This window comes from Leishmania martiniquensis, chromosome 33 (assembly GCF_017916325.1).
Source record: "Leishmania martiniquensis isolate LSCM1 chromosome 33, whole genome shotgun sequence".
In the NCBI taxonomy this organism is placed as follows: Eukaryota; Euglenozoa; class Kinetoplastea; order Trypanosomatida; family Trypanosomatidae; genus Leishmania; species Leishmania martiniquensis.
The window spans coordinates 616143-631883 of record NC_090168.1 but is presented as its reverse complement, the minus strand read 5'-3'; the positions used below and the strand labels follow the sequence as shown (position 1 = coordinate 631883).

Sequence of the window (15741 nt, the reverse complement as noted above, 5' to 3'; positions counted from 1 at the left end):
TTACACCTGCTCACGGTCGAAGTTGCCGTCCGCCGCGCTCTCGGGGACGTTCTTCTCAATCGTTTGCTGCGCCGATCGGCCCTCACCTTCCGTTGCCACGCTCGGTGCGACCACGCTGGCTGGGTTAAAGGCACCGTACATGCTTGTTGCCCGCATCGACGACGGATGCTCATTGTGGAACTTGATGCTCTCACTGTAGATGGCGCGCTTGACGTCCACCACCGTTTTTTGCTGACTCTCGTCAAAACGGAAGGTGGCGTAGCTCACGTTGTCGTCCGCGTCGTCGTGCAGCTGCTCCAAGAACGGGTGACGCATCGCCTGCAGCACTGTGATCCGTCGCTTTGGGTTAAAGACCAGCATCTGGCGCAGCAGGTCGAGCGCCTCATTAGATGCCTTCGGGTAGCGCTGACGCCAGTCAGGCTGGGGACGGTGCCCTTTCTTCTTTAGATACTTCTGTGCAGCGGACGAGCCCACAGAACTGATGTCCGCGTCTGACGGCGTACCGATCACCTCGATGATCTTGTCCAACTGATTGACGCGATCTTTTCCCTGGAAGAGTGGCCGAGAGCCAAGTAACTCGCCGAGGATGCAGCCGATGCCCCACACATCAATCTGCGTTGAGTAGTCCTTGTCCTCCATCACTAACTCTGGCGCACGGTACCAGCGCATAGTCACATAGTCTGTCATGTACTCGCCCTGATCGTTTTCCTCCTTCGCCAGGCCGAAGTCGCAAATCTTGAGGTCGCAGTTTGTGTTGACCAAAATGTTCGCGGGCGTGATATCGCGATGTATGACCCCGGCGCTGTGAATAATGTGCAGTGCACGCAGTGCTTGGTAGATAAAGAACTGGATGTGCGCCTCCGTCAGCTCCTGTCCGCTGCGCAGCACCTGCTTCAGGTCCGTCTCCATAATATCCATTACGATATAGAAGTGCTCGAAGTTCTCTGGGTCCTCGGGGGTAAGGATGTTGCGCAGGCCAATGATATTGTCGTCATTGAAGTGAGCCAGTAGCTTGATTTCGCGCAGAATGCGCTTTGCCAGAATAACCTCATCAAAGATCTCCTTGTTCACGCGCTTCATGGCAACAAGGCGGTTCCCGCTCTTGGTGTCACGCGCGCGGATTACAATGCCATAGGAACCAGCACCAATGATGCGCTCCAGACGGTAGCGGTCATCCAGGCGGCAGACCTCTTCCTGCAGCTCCGCTAGTGACTTGGTCGCCGGCATCTTTGCGGTCTGCTAGGCAATGCTTGGCTCCGTCTCCCTCAGAACTCAGCTAAGCCCAAAGGGGACAGGGGAGAGGGGGGGTAGAGAGATGTAAGCAGTGCGCGTGTGTGCGCGCACTGAGTACGAGGCAGTCGGCCTATTCGCGGCGCGATTGTGAGGGAGAAGAGGGCGAAAAAAAAGAAGACGAAGCAGTAAAGGTGGAAAGGCAAAGAAATCAGACACCGAAGAACTGATGGAGGGGAATGGGGGAACGGGGGCGTTTGCGGGAGACGGAGGTGAGGTGTACGGGTGCAAACAAGTCTACAGATGTTGGTGTGCAGGTTTATGGACGAGTTTGTGTGAAGTGCAGTGCGTCAGGGTGAGCCTGTGCGTGTGTGTGTGTATACCGAAAGAACGAGAGGTGAATTGATGAAGGTGGAAGAAGGGGGGGGGAAAGCGACGTGGCAGCTTCCTTCTGCGTCGGGTAAAGGGGAAGGGGAGGGAGGCGGGAGAAGAACTCACTTGTGCTTGTCAGCGTCCGTCTAAGTAAATGCGTGGCACCGTAAAGAGAGAGAGGGAGAAGCAGAGCTCACCACCGCCAGCTGCGAAATAACAAAAACAGAAAAAATGAACAGAGCAACGGCGTGGGGATTGCGAGAGGGGGGCGCAACAGCGTCCAAAGAGAGAGCACGAAGAAGAGAGGGGCAGAGGAGGGGAAGGGGTGAGATGGGAGGGGGGGTGAAGAATTGTCAAGGATGCGGTTGATGCCTTGGCGATGACACCGTCCCTGCCTGCAGGCTTTTATGCGCGAAGTAAAAGTGTGAGAGAAAGCTCGAGAGTGTATACGACGAAAAAACTCCACAACAATGGACGATGGGGTGTGCGCTGGTTGGGCAGGCTGGGCGGGTGAGGGAAGGAGGGAGATGCTCGACAGCGGTGAGGGGTGAAGCCTGTAATCCTCCAGTAGGGACGATACGCTGAGGAGCGAGGGCGCACAGGGAAGGGCAGATGTGCTTGCGCGTTGTACGCTCCCTGCTTTCTTTCTCTTCCAGGAACTGTTTCTTTGCTTCCTATTGCCACAGCTCACGGGCTGTGATGATGTAGATGAGCGGCTGCTGCTGCTGCTGGTGGTGGTGGTGGTGGTAATGGCGGTAATGGCGGCGATGCTGTAGGTAGATGAGGGCGAAACGAGGATGATTTCTATGATGGATATGTGTTCGCTGCCGTTGTCCGCGATAGTGCTCCACCCTCCTCCCCCCAGTGGAAGTGCGGGGGGTGGGGGGAGTGCCAGGCAATCAGCATATCAGAGATAGAAAGAGAGGGAAAGGGCAAAAGAAAAAGGATGCCTTTTACTCTGCGTAAGTGCCAAAAGATGCAGCAGCAAGATGGCGCATATCGAAAGATGTGGCCTGCTTTGCTGCGGCAACGGAGTGCCGCTGTCGATGGTAATGGCAACGCCCTCTAGGAGCGCCCAGACCGAAAGCGTCGCCTACTCCTCCTTCTTCGCCGCATTTTCCAATGGCAGTAGCTGCGCAGCAGCCGTGCCTGAAGGACCACGGAGCCCGCAAGTCTTTCATGTCCTCCTCGCCAAGCACATCTTCCTTTCGCTCTTTCTTTCTTCTGTATCGGTGCACTCTGCACATTTTCAGGCGAGTTGCTTACGTTAGTGGATTACACGGCCCCATACGACGGCAAGCGAAAGACACACATACGTGCAGGCGCTGACCAGCATCAGCCCCGCCATCACATCAAAGAGTACTCACCGACGCTCTCCATGCGTGCCTGTCCCGTGTACTCGGTGTGGCAATGAGTAATGCACCTCTTGAGCTTCCTTGAAGAGGAAGAGAGAGCGCGACGCTCGCGCGCTGATTTTTTCTCCCTTTCCCATCCGGAGAAAAAAAAGACACTCTAATCCGAGTCGCTTGACGTGTCCAGCGGAACCCGGCGGACTGCACTCGCCCGAGACGACGACGGCAGCGTTACGAGGACTCTGTCTGGGCTGGTGCTCTTCTGGTGCTGCATCTGAGCTGCTGGTGCCAAGGTGGCGGATGTCGCCGGCTGTGTCGGGGACTGGGCTCGCAGCGCAGTTGTTGGTGCAGCAGTATCAGCAGGTGTTGACTTGGTCTTCTTCGACGGGGAATGGCGCTTCTTGGAAGTTACGGTTCGGTGCGTCTCCCTCTCCCACGCATGCTCCATCTTAGAGGCAGAGGGATGCGACGCGGCGGACTGAACTCCGTATAGCTGCGCCAGCGATGGCGCGCCTTCCTCATCGTTGTAGCCATCGCTGCTGCTGAGGCTGTGGCGCATTGGCGGAGGCGGCCCCACCACTGTCTCTGCCTTGCTCCGGGGTGAGCCACGCTTGCTGCTGTAGCGACTGCTTTCGCCAGATTTCGATGGCGCCATCACCGGAGATGTGCGAGGGGGTGTGTGCGACTGGGAGGCCTTGTATGCCTCCACCAACGGCGCATCGTCGGTGCTCATCTCGATCATCGAATTCGAATTGGGAGGCATCTTTTGCTGGCGTGGTGGATGTTGCTGCAGCGCCTGCACTGCGTCATTGTCCTGGCGTTTTTGCTTCTTTCTGGGCTGCTCTGCTTCTGCCACAGCAGAGGCGATCGAGGCCTCACACCCGTGAAACTCTTTTGCGATAGCTGACTCGCGCGTTGCTTTGCGCTCCTGTTTGGACATGCTCTTCTGGGGAAACCGCATGGGTGGCTCCGCTTCTGATGCCGGTGCAGCGGCCTCACGTGATAAGCTGGGCTGCTTGACGGGCTGCTGCTGCTGCTGAAGCTTGGCCAACGCCAAGTGATGTTTTTTTTTGGTGGCATCATCATCAGTGCTGCTTTGGCGGCCGTTGTTCACAGCCGAGGAGGATTCGGTTCGGGCGGGTGGTGCAGCAGCTGACGCAACAGAGCCGCTGCGGGTCTCGCGAATAAGAACCACACTGTACCGCTGTCCCGGGGTGACAACAATCGAGCCCTCGGCGTCTATGGGCAGAAGAACGTGGCCGGTCTGCACCTCCCGCAACCCCATCACAGGCGCGGAAGCGCGGTTGTTGCTGCCGCCGCCGCCGCTGAAGGCATACGATGGGTTAAAGGTGTTGCGCACATCCGATGGAAGCCGTACTATCAGCTCGTCCACGTAAATGATAGACATGCGTATCCAGAAGGAGCGAGAGAGGGAGACAGAGAGAGAGGTTACTTCGCAAAAAAAGGGAAGTGAATCAGCGCTGTAAGGTGCAGGCCTGCAGGTGATTGTGTCCTGCGCAAGCCCATGCAGGCCAAAGCAAAGAAACAGACGTACCAGTTGTAAAGGATTGACCAGGAGTGGGACGGAAAGAAGGAGAAGGGGTGATAGAGAGCATCCGTGAAAGTCATGGAGAAAACCTCAGCTCCAGCACAGTGCCGATAAAGGAAGAGAAAGAGAGCACCGCCGGGGGCGTGTGAACGTGTCGGACGGCCACGCTGCACAAAACTATGTAGATGGAAGGACGCATCTGCTTTTCTCTCTGTCGGCTGCGCACGTCTACTACAAAAGAGAGGCGTAGGAAGACAGACAAGGAGATACATGCCTCCTAAGCTGCCCTCTCCTTGCCGGGGGCTCGTGGGCCGTGCAACCCCCCAGCCCCCTCGGTCTTTCTCGCCATTGGGAAAAAACGGGGATCGGGGGGAAAGGAGAAAAAACGACCCCATCACCGCTTGCAGGCTACTTACCAGAGTGCGAGATGCGCCCCCTGATGTACGCTCAAGGGAGAGTGCGGTAAGAGGCGCGTAGCCAGCGTACACACAAGGGGGGGGGATGTGCAGCTCCAGTATCTTGCTAGCCGTCTGGAACGTCGCGCAGCACCCACGTCGCCGCAACGCGCGAGCCTCCCTTTACCACCGTGACGAGAGACTCGAGAGATTTCCCGGTAGGCTGACCAAAGGAGCCAGCGATGCGACCGCCACTGTGACGCATGGCGCCTACACCGCGCGGCATATGCGCTGGCGACCCATAGGAGGAGCCGGGTGTCGGCATCGACACCAGCCCTACGTGTGCAGGCTCAACCAGGCATCGCGTGTCTGCTGCCTTGACCCACACTGCGTTTCCCGAGGGTCGTGGCACCGTCACCATCCAGCCTGCGACGCCTCCGGGTGGCCCGACCAGGCGAGTCTCCAGTTGAAGCGCAGCCGAACTACCGCCATTACCGCCGTTGCAGCCATTTGTGCAAATGACGGTAGAATAGAGCGTAAGCTGAGAGTGGTGAGGCGCTGGGGGAGCAGCCGCGGTAGTAGGTGAAGTCGTCGGAAAGGCGCGAGTCGAAGCGCTGCAGCAAAGTTTCGGTGATAGCACTGCCCGCAACTGCCTATGCAGTTCTTCGGCGAACCACTGACCTGCGTGTGTGGCGCTGTGGTTGCCCAGTGTGGGGTGCAGCCACAGCGCGTCGAGGCCGTCGAGGAGGAGCAGACGCTGCCGCTGCAGCCGCCATGTGCGCCGGGAAAAGTTACCACGGGACAATGGAAAGGCTGGTGAAGAGGTCACCGCAGTAGCCGGAGTGCGGCGCCGCTTCTGGCCTCGCACTGAAGTGGTCAAAGAGCCGCAGGGCAACTGCGGTGACGGTGTCTGCTGCTGCGATGCTACGAGAGGTGCAGGAACGCCGATAAAGGGGGCCGAGTTTGCGGAGACTGTACCTGTGCATCGCGCTGATGCCGCATCGCCGCTGAGACGTTCGAGAAAGGCAAGAAGCTCATTGGGAGAGTGCACCACGCAGAAGTGAATGTGCTGCTCAGCGTAAGCCCGCTGTTGTTGCCGCCGCTGGTGTAGTGATGAATACTGGTGCACCGGCCCGGCAAAAGAGGCCTCTTCTTGCTCGGCGAGGGCCAAAGATGAGCCAAAAGGGGCGACAAGCTCCTCCAGCCAGCTTCGCACATCAGGTGAGAACGGTGGGGGCGACGCTGACGATGCTGTGAGGCGATCTGTCGTGCCGCCTGCACCGGCACCACTCACCATGCACACATAAAGATCCCACTCCCCTACCGCGGTCATCGGCGAAGCGCTCGCTAAGTCTGCACTGATGCCGGCAACATCCTCCTTACTGGCCACGTCTTCCTTGCCTTTCGTCGCATGTGCGTCATCTGTATGTGTGGGCTGCATTGCCTCCATGCCCCACGCAGACACCCGTACCAGTTCGTCATGGTACCACTGCCGGTACGCGGTCATGCGTCGCACGTAGGCCGCACCGATACGCCGAAGTATCCACGACTTGCCAGATAAAGGCGGCCCGTAAAGCTCATGAAGACCACCCACAGGGAGGCCCCCGATACACGGCTCGACGCCTCTCCTGCCGCCGTCGTCAGACACCCCTCCAGACACATCAGCCGCGCCTAAGAGCGAGTCGAGCTCGCGAACAGAGGTGGGAAGGTGTTGCCATGGGGCAAAAGCACCGTAGACATCTTGCAGCGACGCCGCAGACTGTCGTAGGCGTTGTACTCGTGCCCGCGCCTCAGTGTCGGCCATAGTTTCCCACATGGCGGTGGTGCTCTGCGCCCGCACACACACGAAGCGCGTGACCACGCGTACGCCGGCCGAGTGACGTCGGTAAACAGACAAAGGCCTTACACACAAAATCAAGCGTAGAGAATGCGGCACGCCGTGCCACCGTGTAGGAGAGGTACTTGAGTGGCTTGTGAAGGTGTGCTAAGCGCAGAGCTGAAGAAAGCGAGAAACGTTGATAAGAGCAGCAGCAGCAGCTTATACGCTTGTGCCTAGGGGGGAAGACAGGAAGAGGAGGTGAAGAGAGAGAATAGGAAGGCCTGAAAACCGCCGCGCAGAGGTTCCCTTTTGCACTTCCGTCTCCCACGTGAAGGAGGCACATTCGGTGTTCTCTCGCAGTATTCCAGCCAGTCCTGCTGCAGCACCATCGCGCTGCAGCAGGACAAGCGCCACCTTTGTGAACGAGCTAGCAAGGAGCTTGAAGGAGCTGCACAGAAAGCTGCGAAGCAGATTACGCTTCTGGTGGTGTGGGTGGGTGGGTGGGATGTGACTTCCCTCCAGCGAAGCACTCATGCTCGCCCGTATTGCGCACTCGAAAAGAGAAAATGCGCCGATCCTCTGAGGAGCTCCAGGGCATCCATATTAAGCGATCCGTGACACGCACACGCACACACAGAAAGAAACGTCATAGCCCATTCCACAAGAACGACGAAAAAAGGAAACATGACCAACGTGGTCGGTGCAGCACATGCGCCATCCGCACATGATACCTGCACACAGCGCAGAGAAGCTGCATGAGACGAACATCATTGCAGCGGAAGTGCGGCGGAGGTGGACAACGAAGGGAAGCTGATGATGAAAGGAACACTTGTAGCCGAATTCATCGAATGCACAAACAGGCACTCATACATCTCTGCTTCCCGCTTTTCAATCGATTCTTTTGTTTGCATTGCCCTACTTTTGTGTGAAGAGCACCACCTCCACCTCCGACTCGGTCGTACACCTCTAATCCAGCGCGTGCCACCACGTACGCGCTCAAGGAAGGGTAGGGCCACATTTGATACGCGGCTTGCCAGTCCAACTGCCCAAACAGACCACCAATGAGCAAGACGGCAGCCAGGGCAAAGCAACGGGTCAGCTGCGCAGCTTCCGCAGGCGTGAATCCAGGAACAGTAAGCCCACCGTCAACTTTTTCTAGAGTGAGCAGGTCCTCAGTACACAAGCTTACACCGCCGCAGCGCTCATTTACACCTGGCTCAAGGGATGGGTCATGTGGCGGCGCTGCGGCTGGAGTGGTGAAGAGGTCCACCACTGTGCTCATGACCGGCTGCGTCTGACGATCCCACTGCAGCGAGGTAGTGAGGAGCGCAGCCCACGCTGAAATGGAGAGGGGCCACGTTAGGGCGACAATAAGTGCAGAGACAACGGTCATGCTCGCTTTCGATATGGGCAGCACAGGAGCACCAAGTAGAAAGAAGATGATACACCAGGCAGCTACATCTTCCAAGAAGTGCATGAGAGAGCGTCTGGCTGCAGGCACTTGGTGCTGCGCGTCCTGGTAGGCAGATAGGAGTCGCATAGACGTAATTATAAGATAGCGGTGCTCCTGGATCAGCGTGATGGGCCAGATGCGGTTGTGCTTACCTCAGATAGGTGACGATATGGTTTAGCGTGCGCATGCCACTCTCTGTCTGTGCGAGACGTGCGAGCTTTGGAGAGCGGCAGGACAAGTGGGCAGGGCAGGTACGAGATAAAAGAGAACAGGAGTTGATCGCTGAGGGATGCATGGAGAGGAATGGGAAGGTGGGGTTGTAGCTGCGAGAAGCTCTATTTTGGGAGTGGATGCCATTAGCAGGGACAGCACGTGACGGCAGCTCCACAACGACACGGTGATCGCACAAGAAAAAGAGGTGCTGCGCATGCGTACTCCAAACCTGACAGCTGATCCCAAGGAAAACGATATCGTCACGAGCGTCGCAGCGAGGCCCAATAAGCACTACAGGCCCCACGGGTCTGGCGGGGCCTGCAGCGGCAAGGGGCGAGCATGCACGCAGAAAGAGACATCCTCCGAAGATCTCTTTGCCGCTGCATCGTCTGGACTCCTTCAGGTTCTTGAAGCTATCGCTGGGGTTGTCACAGAAGCTCCTCTGATGGAGGCCGATTCCATATTGCAGGCGTGGTTGTAGCCCATGAGTACCACCTGACTGATCTCGCCTTTGCAGGGGTGCTGTTGCCAGGACGGTGGCCGTTGCTCGTCTCCTCAGACGCAGGTCGCTTGCTCCGCGTGAATTTGGCTGCAGCAGCCGTAACAGCAGTGCTTTTCGCCCACTCCCATTCCGAGACGGAGGAACGGAGCCACCCTGAATGGCCCTCGATGCCCCCTTCAAACGTGCAGTCTCTGCCGCCTCCAGCTGCCAAAGCTGTACGGAGACCGTCGGTTTTGCCCTTCAAGGGCGCCGGTGAGTGAAGTGGTGCTTACTAGCAAGCAGCTGTGAGACTCAAAGCAGAGTGCGTCACGAACGCGATGCAGCTCCACCGGCGTGCCTGCGTAGATTCGAAGGGCTATCCCCCTTCACTAAAGCTGGAGCAGGGGCTGATGAGCCTGTATCACTGCCATGGCCGCTGCGATGCGGAGCAACGCAATCGAGGTGACCCTCAAGGACGCGCGATGCGACAACAACAATGAGCTCATCGCAGCGGCCTGTACCTGGGAAGTCTGACACTCGAGAAGCTGACTTGCTGCCCCCCCTCTCGCTTCGCGGCATCGGGGGTGAAGTGCTGAGGGCGATTCAGACCACACCTCCAGCTTTGGGCCTGCCGGCACACACACACACACATCAGCTGCGCACAACCTTGTGGTAATAGCAACGCAAAGTGTGCATCTGGAACGGTGTCAGGATCGTGCACCAGCGCCGTACATTCGCCTACTGCAGCGCCTGCCACCTCTTGCAATTCGCCATGTCGCCCCTTTCCCCGCTTGCGCAACTGACTGAAGGCGGTTCATCGCACTCTTTTTCGTTGCGCTTCTTTGAGCCACTCGTCGTGCTACCGGCAAAGCCGGCTGAGAAAATCGCCTTCCCGATGCTGTCCTCCTTCCCTTCTCTGATGTTAAGCGACCGCTGCACTAGCCTCTGCCACACCATATTGAGCCGTGCATCGTCACGGCACTACTCGGAGGAGCTCCTCGTGCACTGCCCTCGTCACTGGTGACTCTACTGTTCTGCTGTTCCAGCTACCCCTGGCGGTTCCGATTCGGGCTTGGTGAGCTCTCGTGCTGCGGCTAAGGGGGATGGGGCAGCACTGACGGTGTCCTGCTGAGGCTGGGTGACAGCGGAGACTGCGGCTACGGCTGTGACTGGCACTCGCGGTGAGAGCTCTAGAGTTGGAGCCTTGCGTGTTAACAAAGCAGCATCGATCGTTGCAGGAAGCCTTTTACTAGAACGCGCTCACCGAGCCTGGCTTGCCTTCACTGTGCGAGTAAGTGAGGTCAGCTGCGCCACGACACTAACTAGGCACTTAGACAGCGTCAACGGCATCATTGCCTCAGCCTTTCCGGTGTAGGGTGGACAAATGGAAAGAAGCCTGCCGTCATTCTAGAGAGAGCCGTGCAGGCTCTGCCGTGGCAGAGCCTGCACTAGACCTAGTACCGTGATGAACGTGCGCGCCGCCACTATAACAGCTGCTGCCGCCGCTGCCATGGGTGGGCTAGTCTGCTGGCGCTTGTGCTCGTCAAAGGTGAGGGACAGGCGAGGGCTGTGGATTACCAGCTCGCAACACTTTTTCACCTGGTCGCACTGCACATGCTCAAAGCGAAGGCTCGCCACTGTCGCCTAAGACCGCTGCGAAAAGCCCGTCGAGGGTGCGCCGCTCATGTAATGAAGCGCCAACGCTCCTAACCTGAGACTGGACGGCCGGGCTCTCCGCGAGACTTGAAATCCAGATCCTCCCCATCAGCAGTGCAGCCCCTTCAGCCGTCCCATCGACTGCAGTTCTATGCGCAGACGCCGGCGAATCATGGCGAATGCGAGGAGGACACCAAGCTCGTGCCACACCCCCTCCACAGCCGGGCGGCAGCAACGCAGGTGAAACTGAATGAAATGGTGTTGTACTCGCGTCTGCCGAACCATAGAAGAGGTGTGCAGCACGCGATGGAGGGTGTCGAGGAGACCAAGTACCTGTGGCCGCTGCCGCAGCTCTCGCGATAACGGTCAGAGCAGTAGCGGAGAGCTAGGTAGACGCTTGTAACAGTACCGACACCAATCCAAAGCACCTCGGCGGTTGCCCACATGCGACGCCATCGGCGTCACTTCCACCGCGCGACAAAGTAATGGCTAGGGGGCTGCTGCGTGCACAGGCTTTCAGGGACTCCCTTCTCACTTCACTGGTGGCAAAGCGTGCGCTGATGTCGCCCCAGCAGCGGCCGAAAGCGGCACCCGTACTGTGCCTCCGCATCACACATGTAGCCACCATTGTGCACCAATCGCCTTGCGCACTCGCTCCATCACCAGTGAATAGCTGCTCGCTTCCCTCTTCGCCCACTACCACACCTTAAATCCTTGGCATCGCCGCAATCTCAGTTAGGGCTGCGACCCAGTTCCGCAGTTAGGGCTGTTGTGGCAGAGGCAGATGCGCGTCTGTCACTGTGGCAGCCAGCTGTGGTTAACAACGAAGCTTGCTCCTGGTGTGGAGAGCGCAGCTGCTGCCTCCATCGATGCGCAAGCTTCAATCCTTCCGCTGCGACCCCCGTCCACGGCTGCGGAGCAGCGGCTAACGCCATCCTCCACAGGCACCTCGCCCACACCTGATCCTTTTTCCGGGTCGATGGCTGTGGGTGGGAGGGGCCACCGGCTGCCCCACACTCCACTGGGGCTTACCGAATGCCTCTGTGAAGTGCTAGCATGAAAGCCAAGCCCGGAGGCCGCGCCGGCGTAATACTAATTGCCCCTCCCCCCTGGTAAGGACTTCAGCTAACGTGGCAGCGACAAACCAACAGATCCTTCTTCCAGAATCGTGCCCACGCCTTCGGCCTCTGCAGCACCCATTTCTGCCGCCAGCGTGCCTACCGCTGCCGCTCCTCAGCCGAATTACCTGCGGGAGAGGAGCCCGGACGCCGCATCTCCTTTTTCTACTCCGATCAGGTTCAACTCCCGCATCAGCTTCAGCATCTAGCATGGGCCAAAAATGTGAAAAGCAAATGCCCTGCAATCCTTACTGCGCCTCACCTCTGCCACGGGGCGCTAACTGGGGCCAGCGCTATACACAGCACAGGCGCCCCAGGCACCTCTATCTCGAGCATCAGCGAAACATAAAACTGTGATATCGGTCGCATTGGCTACTGCATGCAGGGTGCTGATGTAGGCCTCAACCTCTCGCATTGTGCATCAGTGCAGCGCGTGCAAGCCGTGAGAAAGAAGTCTGCTCAAGCTCAGACACCTACGTTGTCACTACCTCTGCCATAGCATCAGAGAGCTCAGGCAAGACGGCGCTCCATTGCCACTCAACACGACCACAGTTATTCTCCCGGCACCGCCCTCGACGGGCCATGGTGTGTGAGGTAGCGCTGCGCGCCTTTGCATCGGCAGCGTTATAGTACGAGGCATCCATGCTTTGGCTAGCACCGCTGCCATCCATGCCAGAGGATTGCTATTGCAGCGACAGCACCTGCCGCAAGTCTGCAGCACCATGGCAACCCGGTGTCGTGGGTTCGAGTGAAGGTCACTCCATCTCGAATGCGGTAGGCCTCAAGCACTGGCACGCGGTAGAAGCCGCTTTGAACACCGGGTCAAAACCGGTCGCGGAGGAGAGACCTTTCCGAAGGCGCCGTAACAACGGCAGCCGCTGAGATCCCCAGTGGAGGTGCTAGGGAACTGCGGTGCAGACTTACACGCTTGCATTTCCCCTCATGCACCTGTGGCGTACACACCTAGCTCACTTCCTCGCAGTGTTGGAGCCCTGAAAGAACGCTGCGCCCTCCCACTCACTTCAGAGACATACCGCTGATGCCTCTCTCGGGCTGTAGCTATGCCCTTGTACATCTTGAAACCTGGGAAGTACTCAGACAAGAGTACAGCGTCGTTTGGCATCCGGAGGCGCTGCCCCACGAAGTGGGTGCGTCGTGTTAGCGTCCTTCAACATGCCTATGCACTTGTGGAGTAGCTGAGAAGTAAAGCTGCAAAGCACCGGAAAAAAAAAGAGGTGACAGGTGCAATGCGGATGCCGCCTCGCCGACTTTCTTCCGCCCAATAGCGGGAGCCACCTCGGTAGCGCCACTCACATCACACACACACACACACACGAACAGTAGAGTATGCTAGGAGCGCAGGAGTCGGTGAGGGTGCTGGGAAAAGAGCACAACAACTGGAAAAAGGATCTGTCTCTCAACTAGCGCGTATAAAGAAAGAATCGATAATCAAAAACAAATAGTCAACTGGCAATCGGAAAGAGTCTTTAAGCGACAAGAATCCGAGAGAGAATGTGACGTGGGCCAGGGGAAGAGCAATAAAGAGGAGAGAAAGAGAGGCACTATCAAAAAGAGAGCGAAAGAGGCGCCGGTTATGGGAGCAAAGAAGATGGATGTCACGCATCAATGCGAGAAGGCTGAGTGGCTCTCCTGTGAGGGTGAAAAGGGAGAAAAAGTCCCTCCGTTTTACCCCATAGTTTCTCCAGTTGAAAGCTAATGCGCACGGAAGCACGCGGCTGCACGTCTTTACCGCACACAACAGTGAATGCTAGCTCTGTTCTGATTTACATGCAAGTAAGGTGTAGCACTGAGGAGGAGAAAAGCAGGAAAATGAGTCCGGAGTGGCTCTCAAGCCGCGGTGCACGCACATAGTACAGTTGCAAGCTCCGGTGTAGACACACAGCAGCAAGGGAATAGTAGGAGATGCCAAAGGAAATAGGAACAGTTCGATGCCAAAGAGAGAGGACGGACTTAGGAGCAGACAGCTTTTTTTGTTCGTGGGTACCATGTGCTTGCGACAATGAGTGTGTTCACCCATCGCTCCAGTCAGTGGCTACCAATACAGGTGATGCTGAGTGGCACCGCCACGTTTGCCATCTTTAGTTCAATTTCAGTATTACAGTCTGAAACGCACACACTAGCCGACGTGGGTCCGCTGTCCAGCGGAAGGCAAAAGCTAACATGATATAGCAACCCTGCGGATACGCAATTAATAGGAATATAGAGCATACGGCATTCCTGTTGCCCCCTTACAAGATCTCCGCATATCCAAAGAAAGCACGTGCGAAACGACTCGCGTATGCGAACAAGCAGATTTGCCATTATCTCCTCAAGCTCCTACTCACTGGAAAAAACGACGGACGCTGAGTCGGGAATGCGAGGTAGAGGTGGCAATCACAAGCTCTAAATAGGCACTGCGCCCATCATGGTAAAAAAAAAGAAAAGAGAGCCCGCTATTAAAGCATGTAAGCGAAACAGAAAAGAAATGCATATACAACTGTATGTGAGGAGACCAGCGACAGCAGCTTCAGATAAAGCCGAAGGCGCAAGGCTCACATCGCAGGTTCGTATCATTCACTCCACTGGCTTACCCGCGTCACCACTACGTTTGCCATGAGCCTTCCGTGCGTCGGTGTCAAAGTATACAGGTCGCTTTGCATACATCCGATTCACCAAAGTCATCCGCTGTAGCTGGCGTAGCTTATTACGCCCCTCTGCTGCTAAAAACTTCTTTTGTTCTTCCTCTGAGAGCCTTTTAATGGCAGCAAAGTCGTCCTTGACGTGCTGCACAAAGTACTGACGAAAGTTGTAGTCACGAAATCCGTGGGCCATCCGGATCATCTGCCCGCGAAGACGGTCAACCGACCTTTGAATCGTTTTTGTAGCTGCTGGCATATTGCCTCTGGCGCCGCTCTGTCAGTGTAGCGAACACGATTAATGCGGATGAGCTTTTAGGAAGGTCAGATACGCTCTGTAAAGTCGATGTGCGCGACAGACTTTCACTTTAAGCGGTTGTGTGAGGCAGGGGCGATGCGGTGAAGATCTCGGGAGAACTATGCGCTAGCAGGAGAAACGTGAACGAGTGAAATATAGTAAGGATTCATAATGAGAATAAAGGGCCAGTTAATAACAGCAAACATCAAGCTCTTCGATTTGCCTCGAAGGTTCATCACAAAACGTTCCTCCTTAGTGTCTCGGCGCAGAGTCGTCCAACCACCTCTACTGAACCCCTAGCTTTCCCTGGTTCTCTCAGAAAAAGCAGAGCCACTGCCGTAATTTCGATCGGCTCCCAGATACCTGACTCCCCACCAACAAAAAGATCCATATCTGCGGCAGTATAACATGCAATCATTACCCTTCCTTTGTGCACCAGGCTATTAGTACAACTTATCACTCCAGTTATGAGTGTTTAAGTCCTCTTACACACATATACAAGCATAAACACACTTTCAACGGTGAATTTATCACAACGCTGTCCACACCTTTAGAAATACTCAAACGAAACACCCTTTTATGAAACACAGACGCGGCAGGGATAAACAAGAGACTCTCATGTCAAACTCGCCTCATCCCTCAAATATTCACCAACATCAGCCTCATGGAACAGAACCTGTGAATTCATTTCGCACTTTCGACACTCCAGGGTGCCTTGAGCAGCAACTCCGAAGCCTAAGGGGATGTCGCCCATTGAGAACACCGCCACCTTCTGGTACTTGGGTGTCGACTCGGTGATACGGCCAAGGCCTGCCCGACTGACGTTTCCACCGTACAGGAACCTCTGTTCTTGGCTCGGCTTCACCCAGATTTTGAAGAGAGAGTATTGAGCGATGTATTCTAGCGCTGTCACTTGGATGCGTACGCTTCCATTGTGGGTAACCTTGGCAAACAAGACGCCTATGCCCATCAGATTCTTTTTGGATACACAGCTCGCAAGCTTTGCGAGGCGTCGCGGCATGTACCAGATGCGACTCTTGTGGAGGCGAAAAACGTGTTCCTCCTCGCCTGTTCTCTCCAGTAAATGCGTTGTGTTGGCGCCAATGTACCGTGCAAGCTTGCCGAAGAGCTTTTTAGACTCTTCGTCGGTGAGAGGCCGCATTTTTTTC

The 15741-nt window shown here is 56.6% G+C and overlaps 5 protein-coding genes across 5 annotated transcripts in view; all 5 read right to left on the bottom strand.

Annotated features, from left to right (window-relative positions):
- Positions 1–1227, bottom strand: LSCM1_02634 (uncharacterized protein; the record flags this gene model as incomplete). Its single annotated transcript, XM_067320213.1, has 1 exon — positions 1–1227. One exon carries the CDS (start codon positions 1225–1227, stop codon positions 1–3), a length of 1227 nt encoding a protein of 408 aa, XP_067175588.1.
- A 1887-nt stretch (positions 1228–3114) lies between these two features.
- Positions 3115–4362, bottom strand: LSCM1_02633 (uncharacterized protein; the record flags this gene model as incomplete). The annotated part of the gene is made up of 1 exon (XM_067320212.1): positions 3115–4362. The coding sequence occupies one exon, from the start codon at positions 4360–4362 to the stop codon at positions 3115–3117; it is 1248 nt and encodes a 415-aa protein (XP_067175587.1).
- A 663-nt stretch (positions 4363–5025) lies between these two features.
- Positions 5026–6714, bottom strand: LSCM1_02632 (uncharacterized protein; the record flags this gene model as incomplete). The annotated part of the gene is made up of 1 exon (XM_067320211.1): positions 5026–6714. One exon carries the CDS (start codon positions 6712–6714, stop codon positions 5026–5028), a length of 1689 nt encoding a protein of 562 aa, XP_067175586.1.
- Positions 6715–14212: 7498 nt separating this feature from the next.
- Positions 14213–14533, bottom strand: LSCM1_02630 (uncharacterized protein; the record flags this gene model as incomplete). The annotated part of the gene is made up of 1 exon (XM_067320210.1): positions 14213–14533. The coding sequence occupies one exon, from the start codon at positions 14531–14533 to the stop codon at positions 14213–14215; it is 321 nt and encodes a 106-aa protein (XP_067175585.1).
- A 1172-nt stretch (positions 14534–15705) lies between these two features.
- Positions 15706–15741, bottom strand: part of LSCM1_02629 (uncharacterized protein) — a gene marked incomplete at both ends in the record, with an annotated part of 1782 nt that continues 1746 nt past the window's right edge. Inside the window, one exon of the mRNA XM_067320209.1 lies at positions 15706–15741. This exon is cut by the window's right edge and continues 1746 nt beyond it. Within this exon, the coding sequence (XP_067175584.1) occupies positions 15706–15741 (36 nt within the window).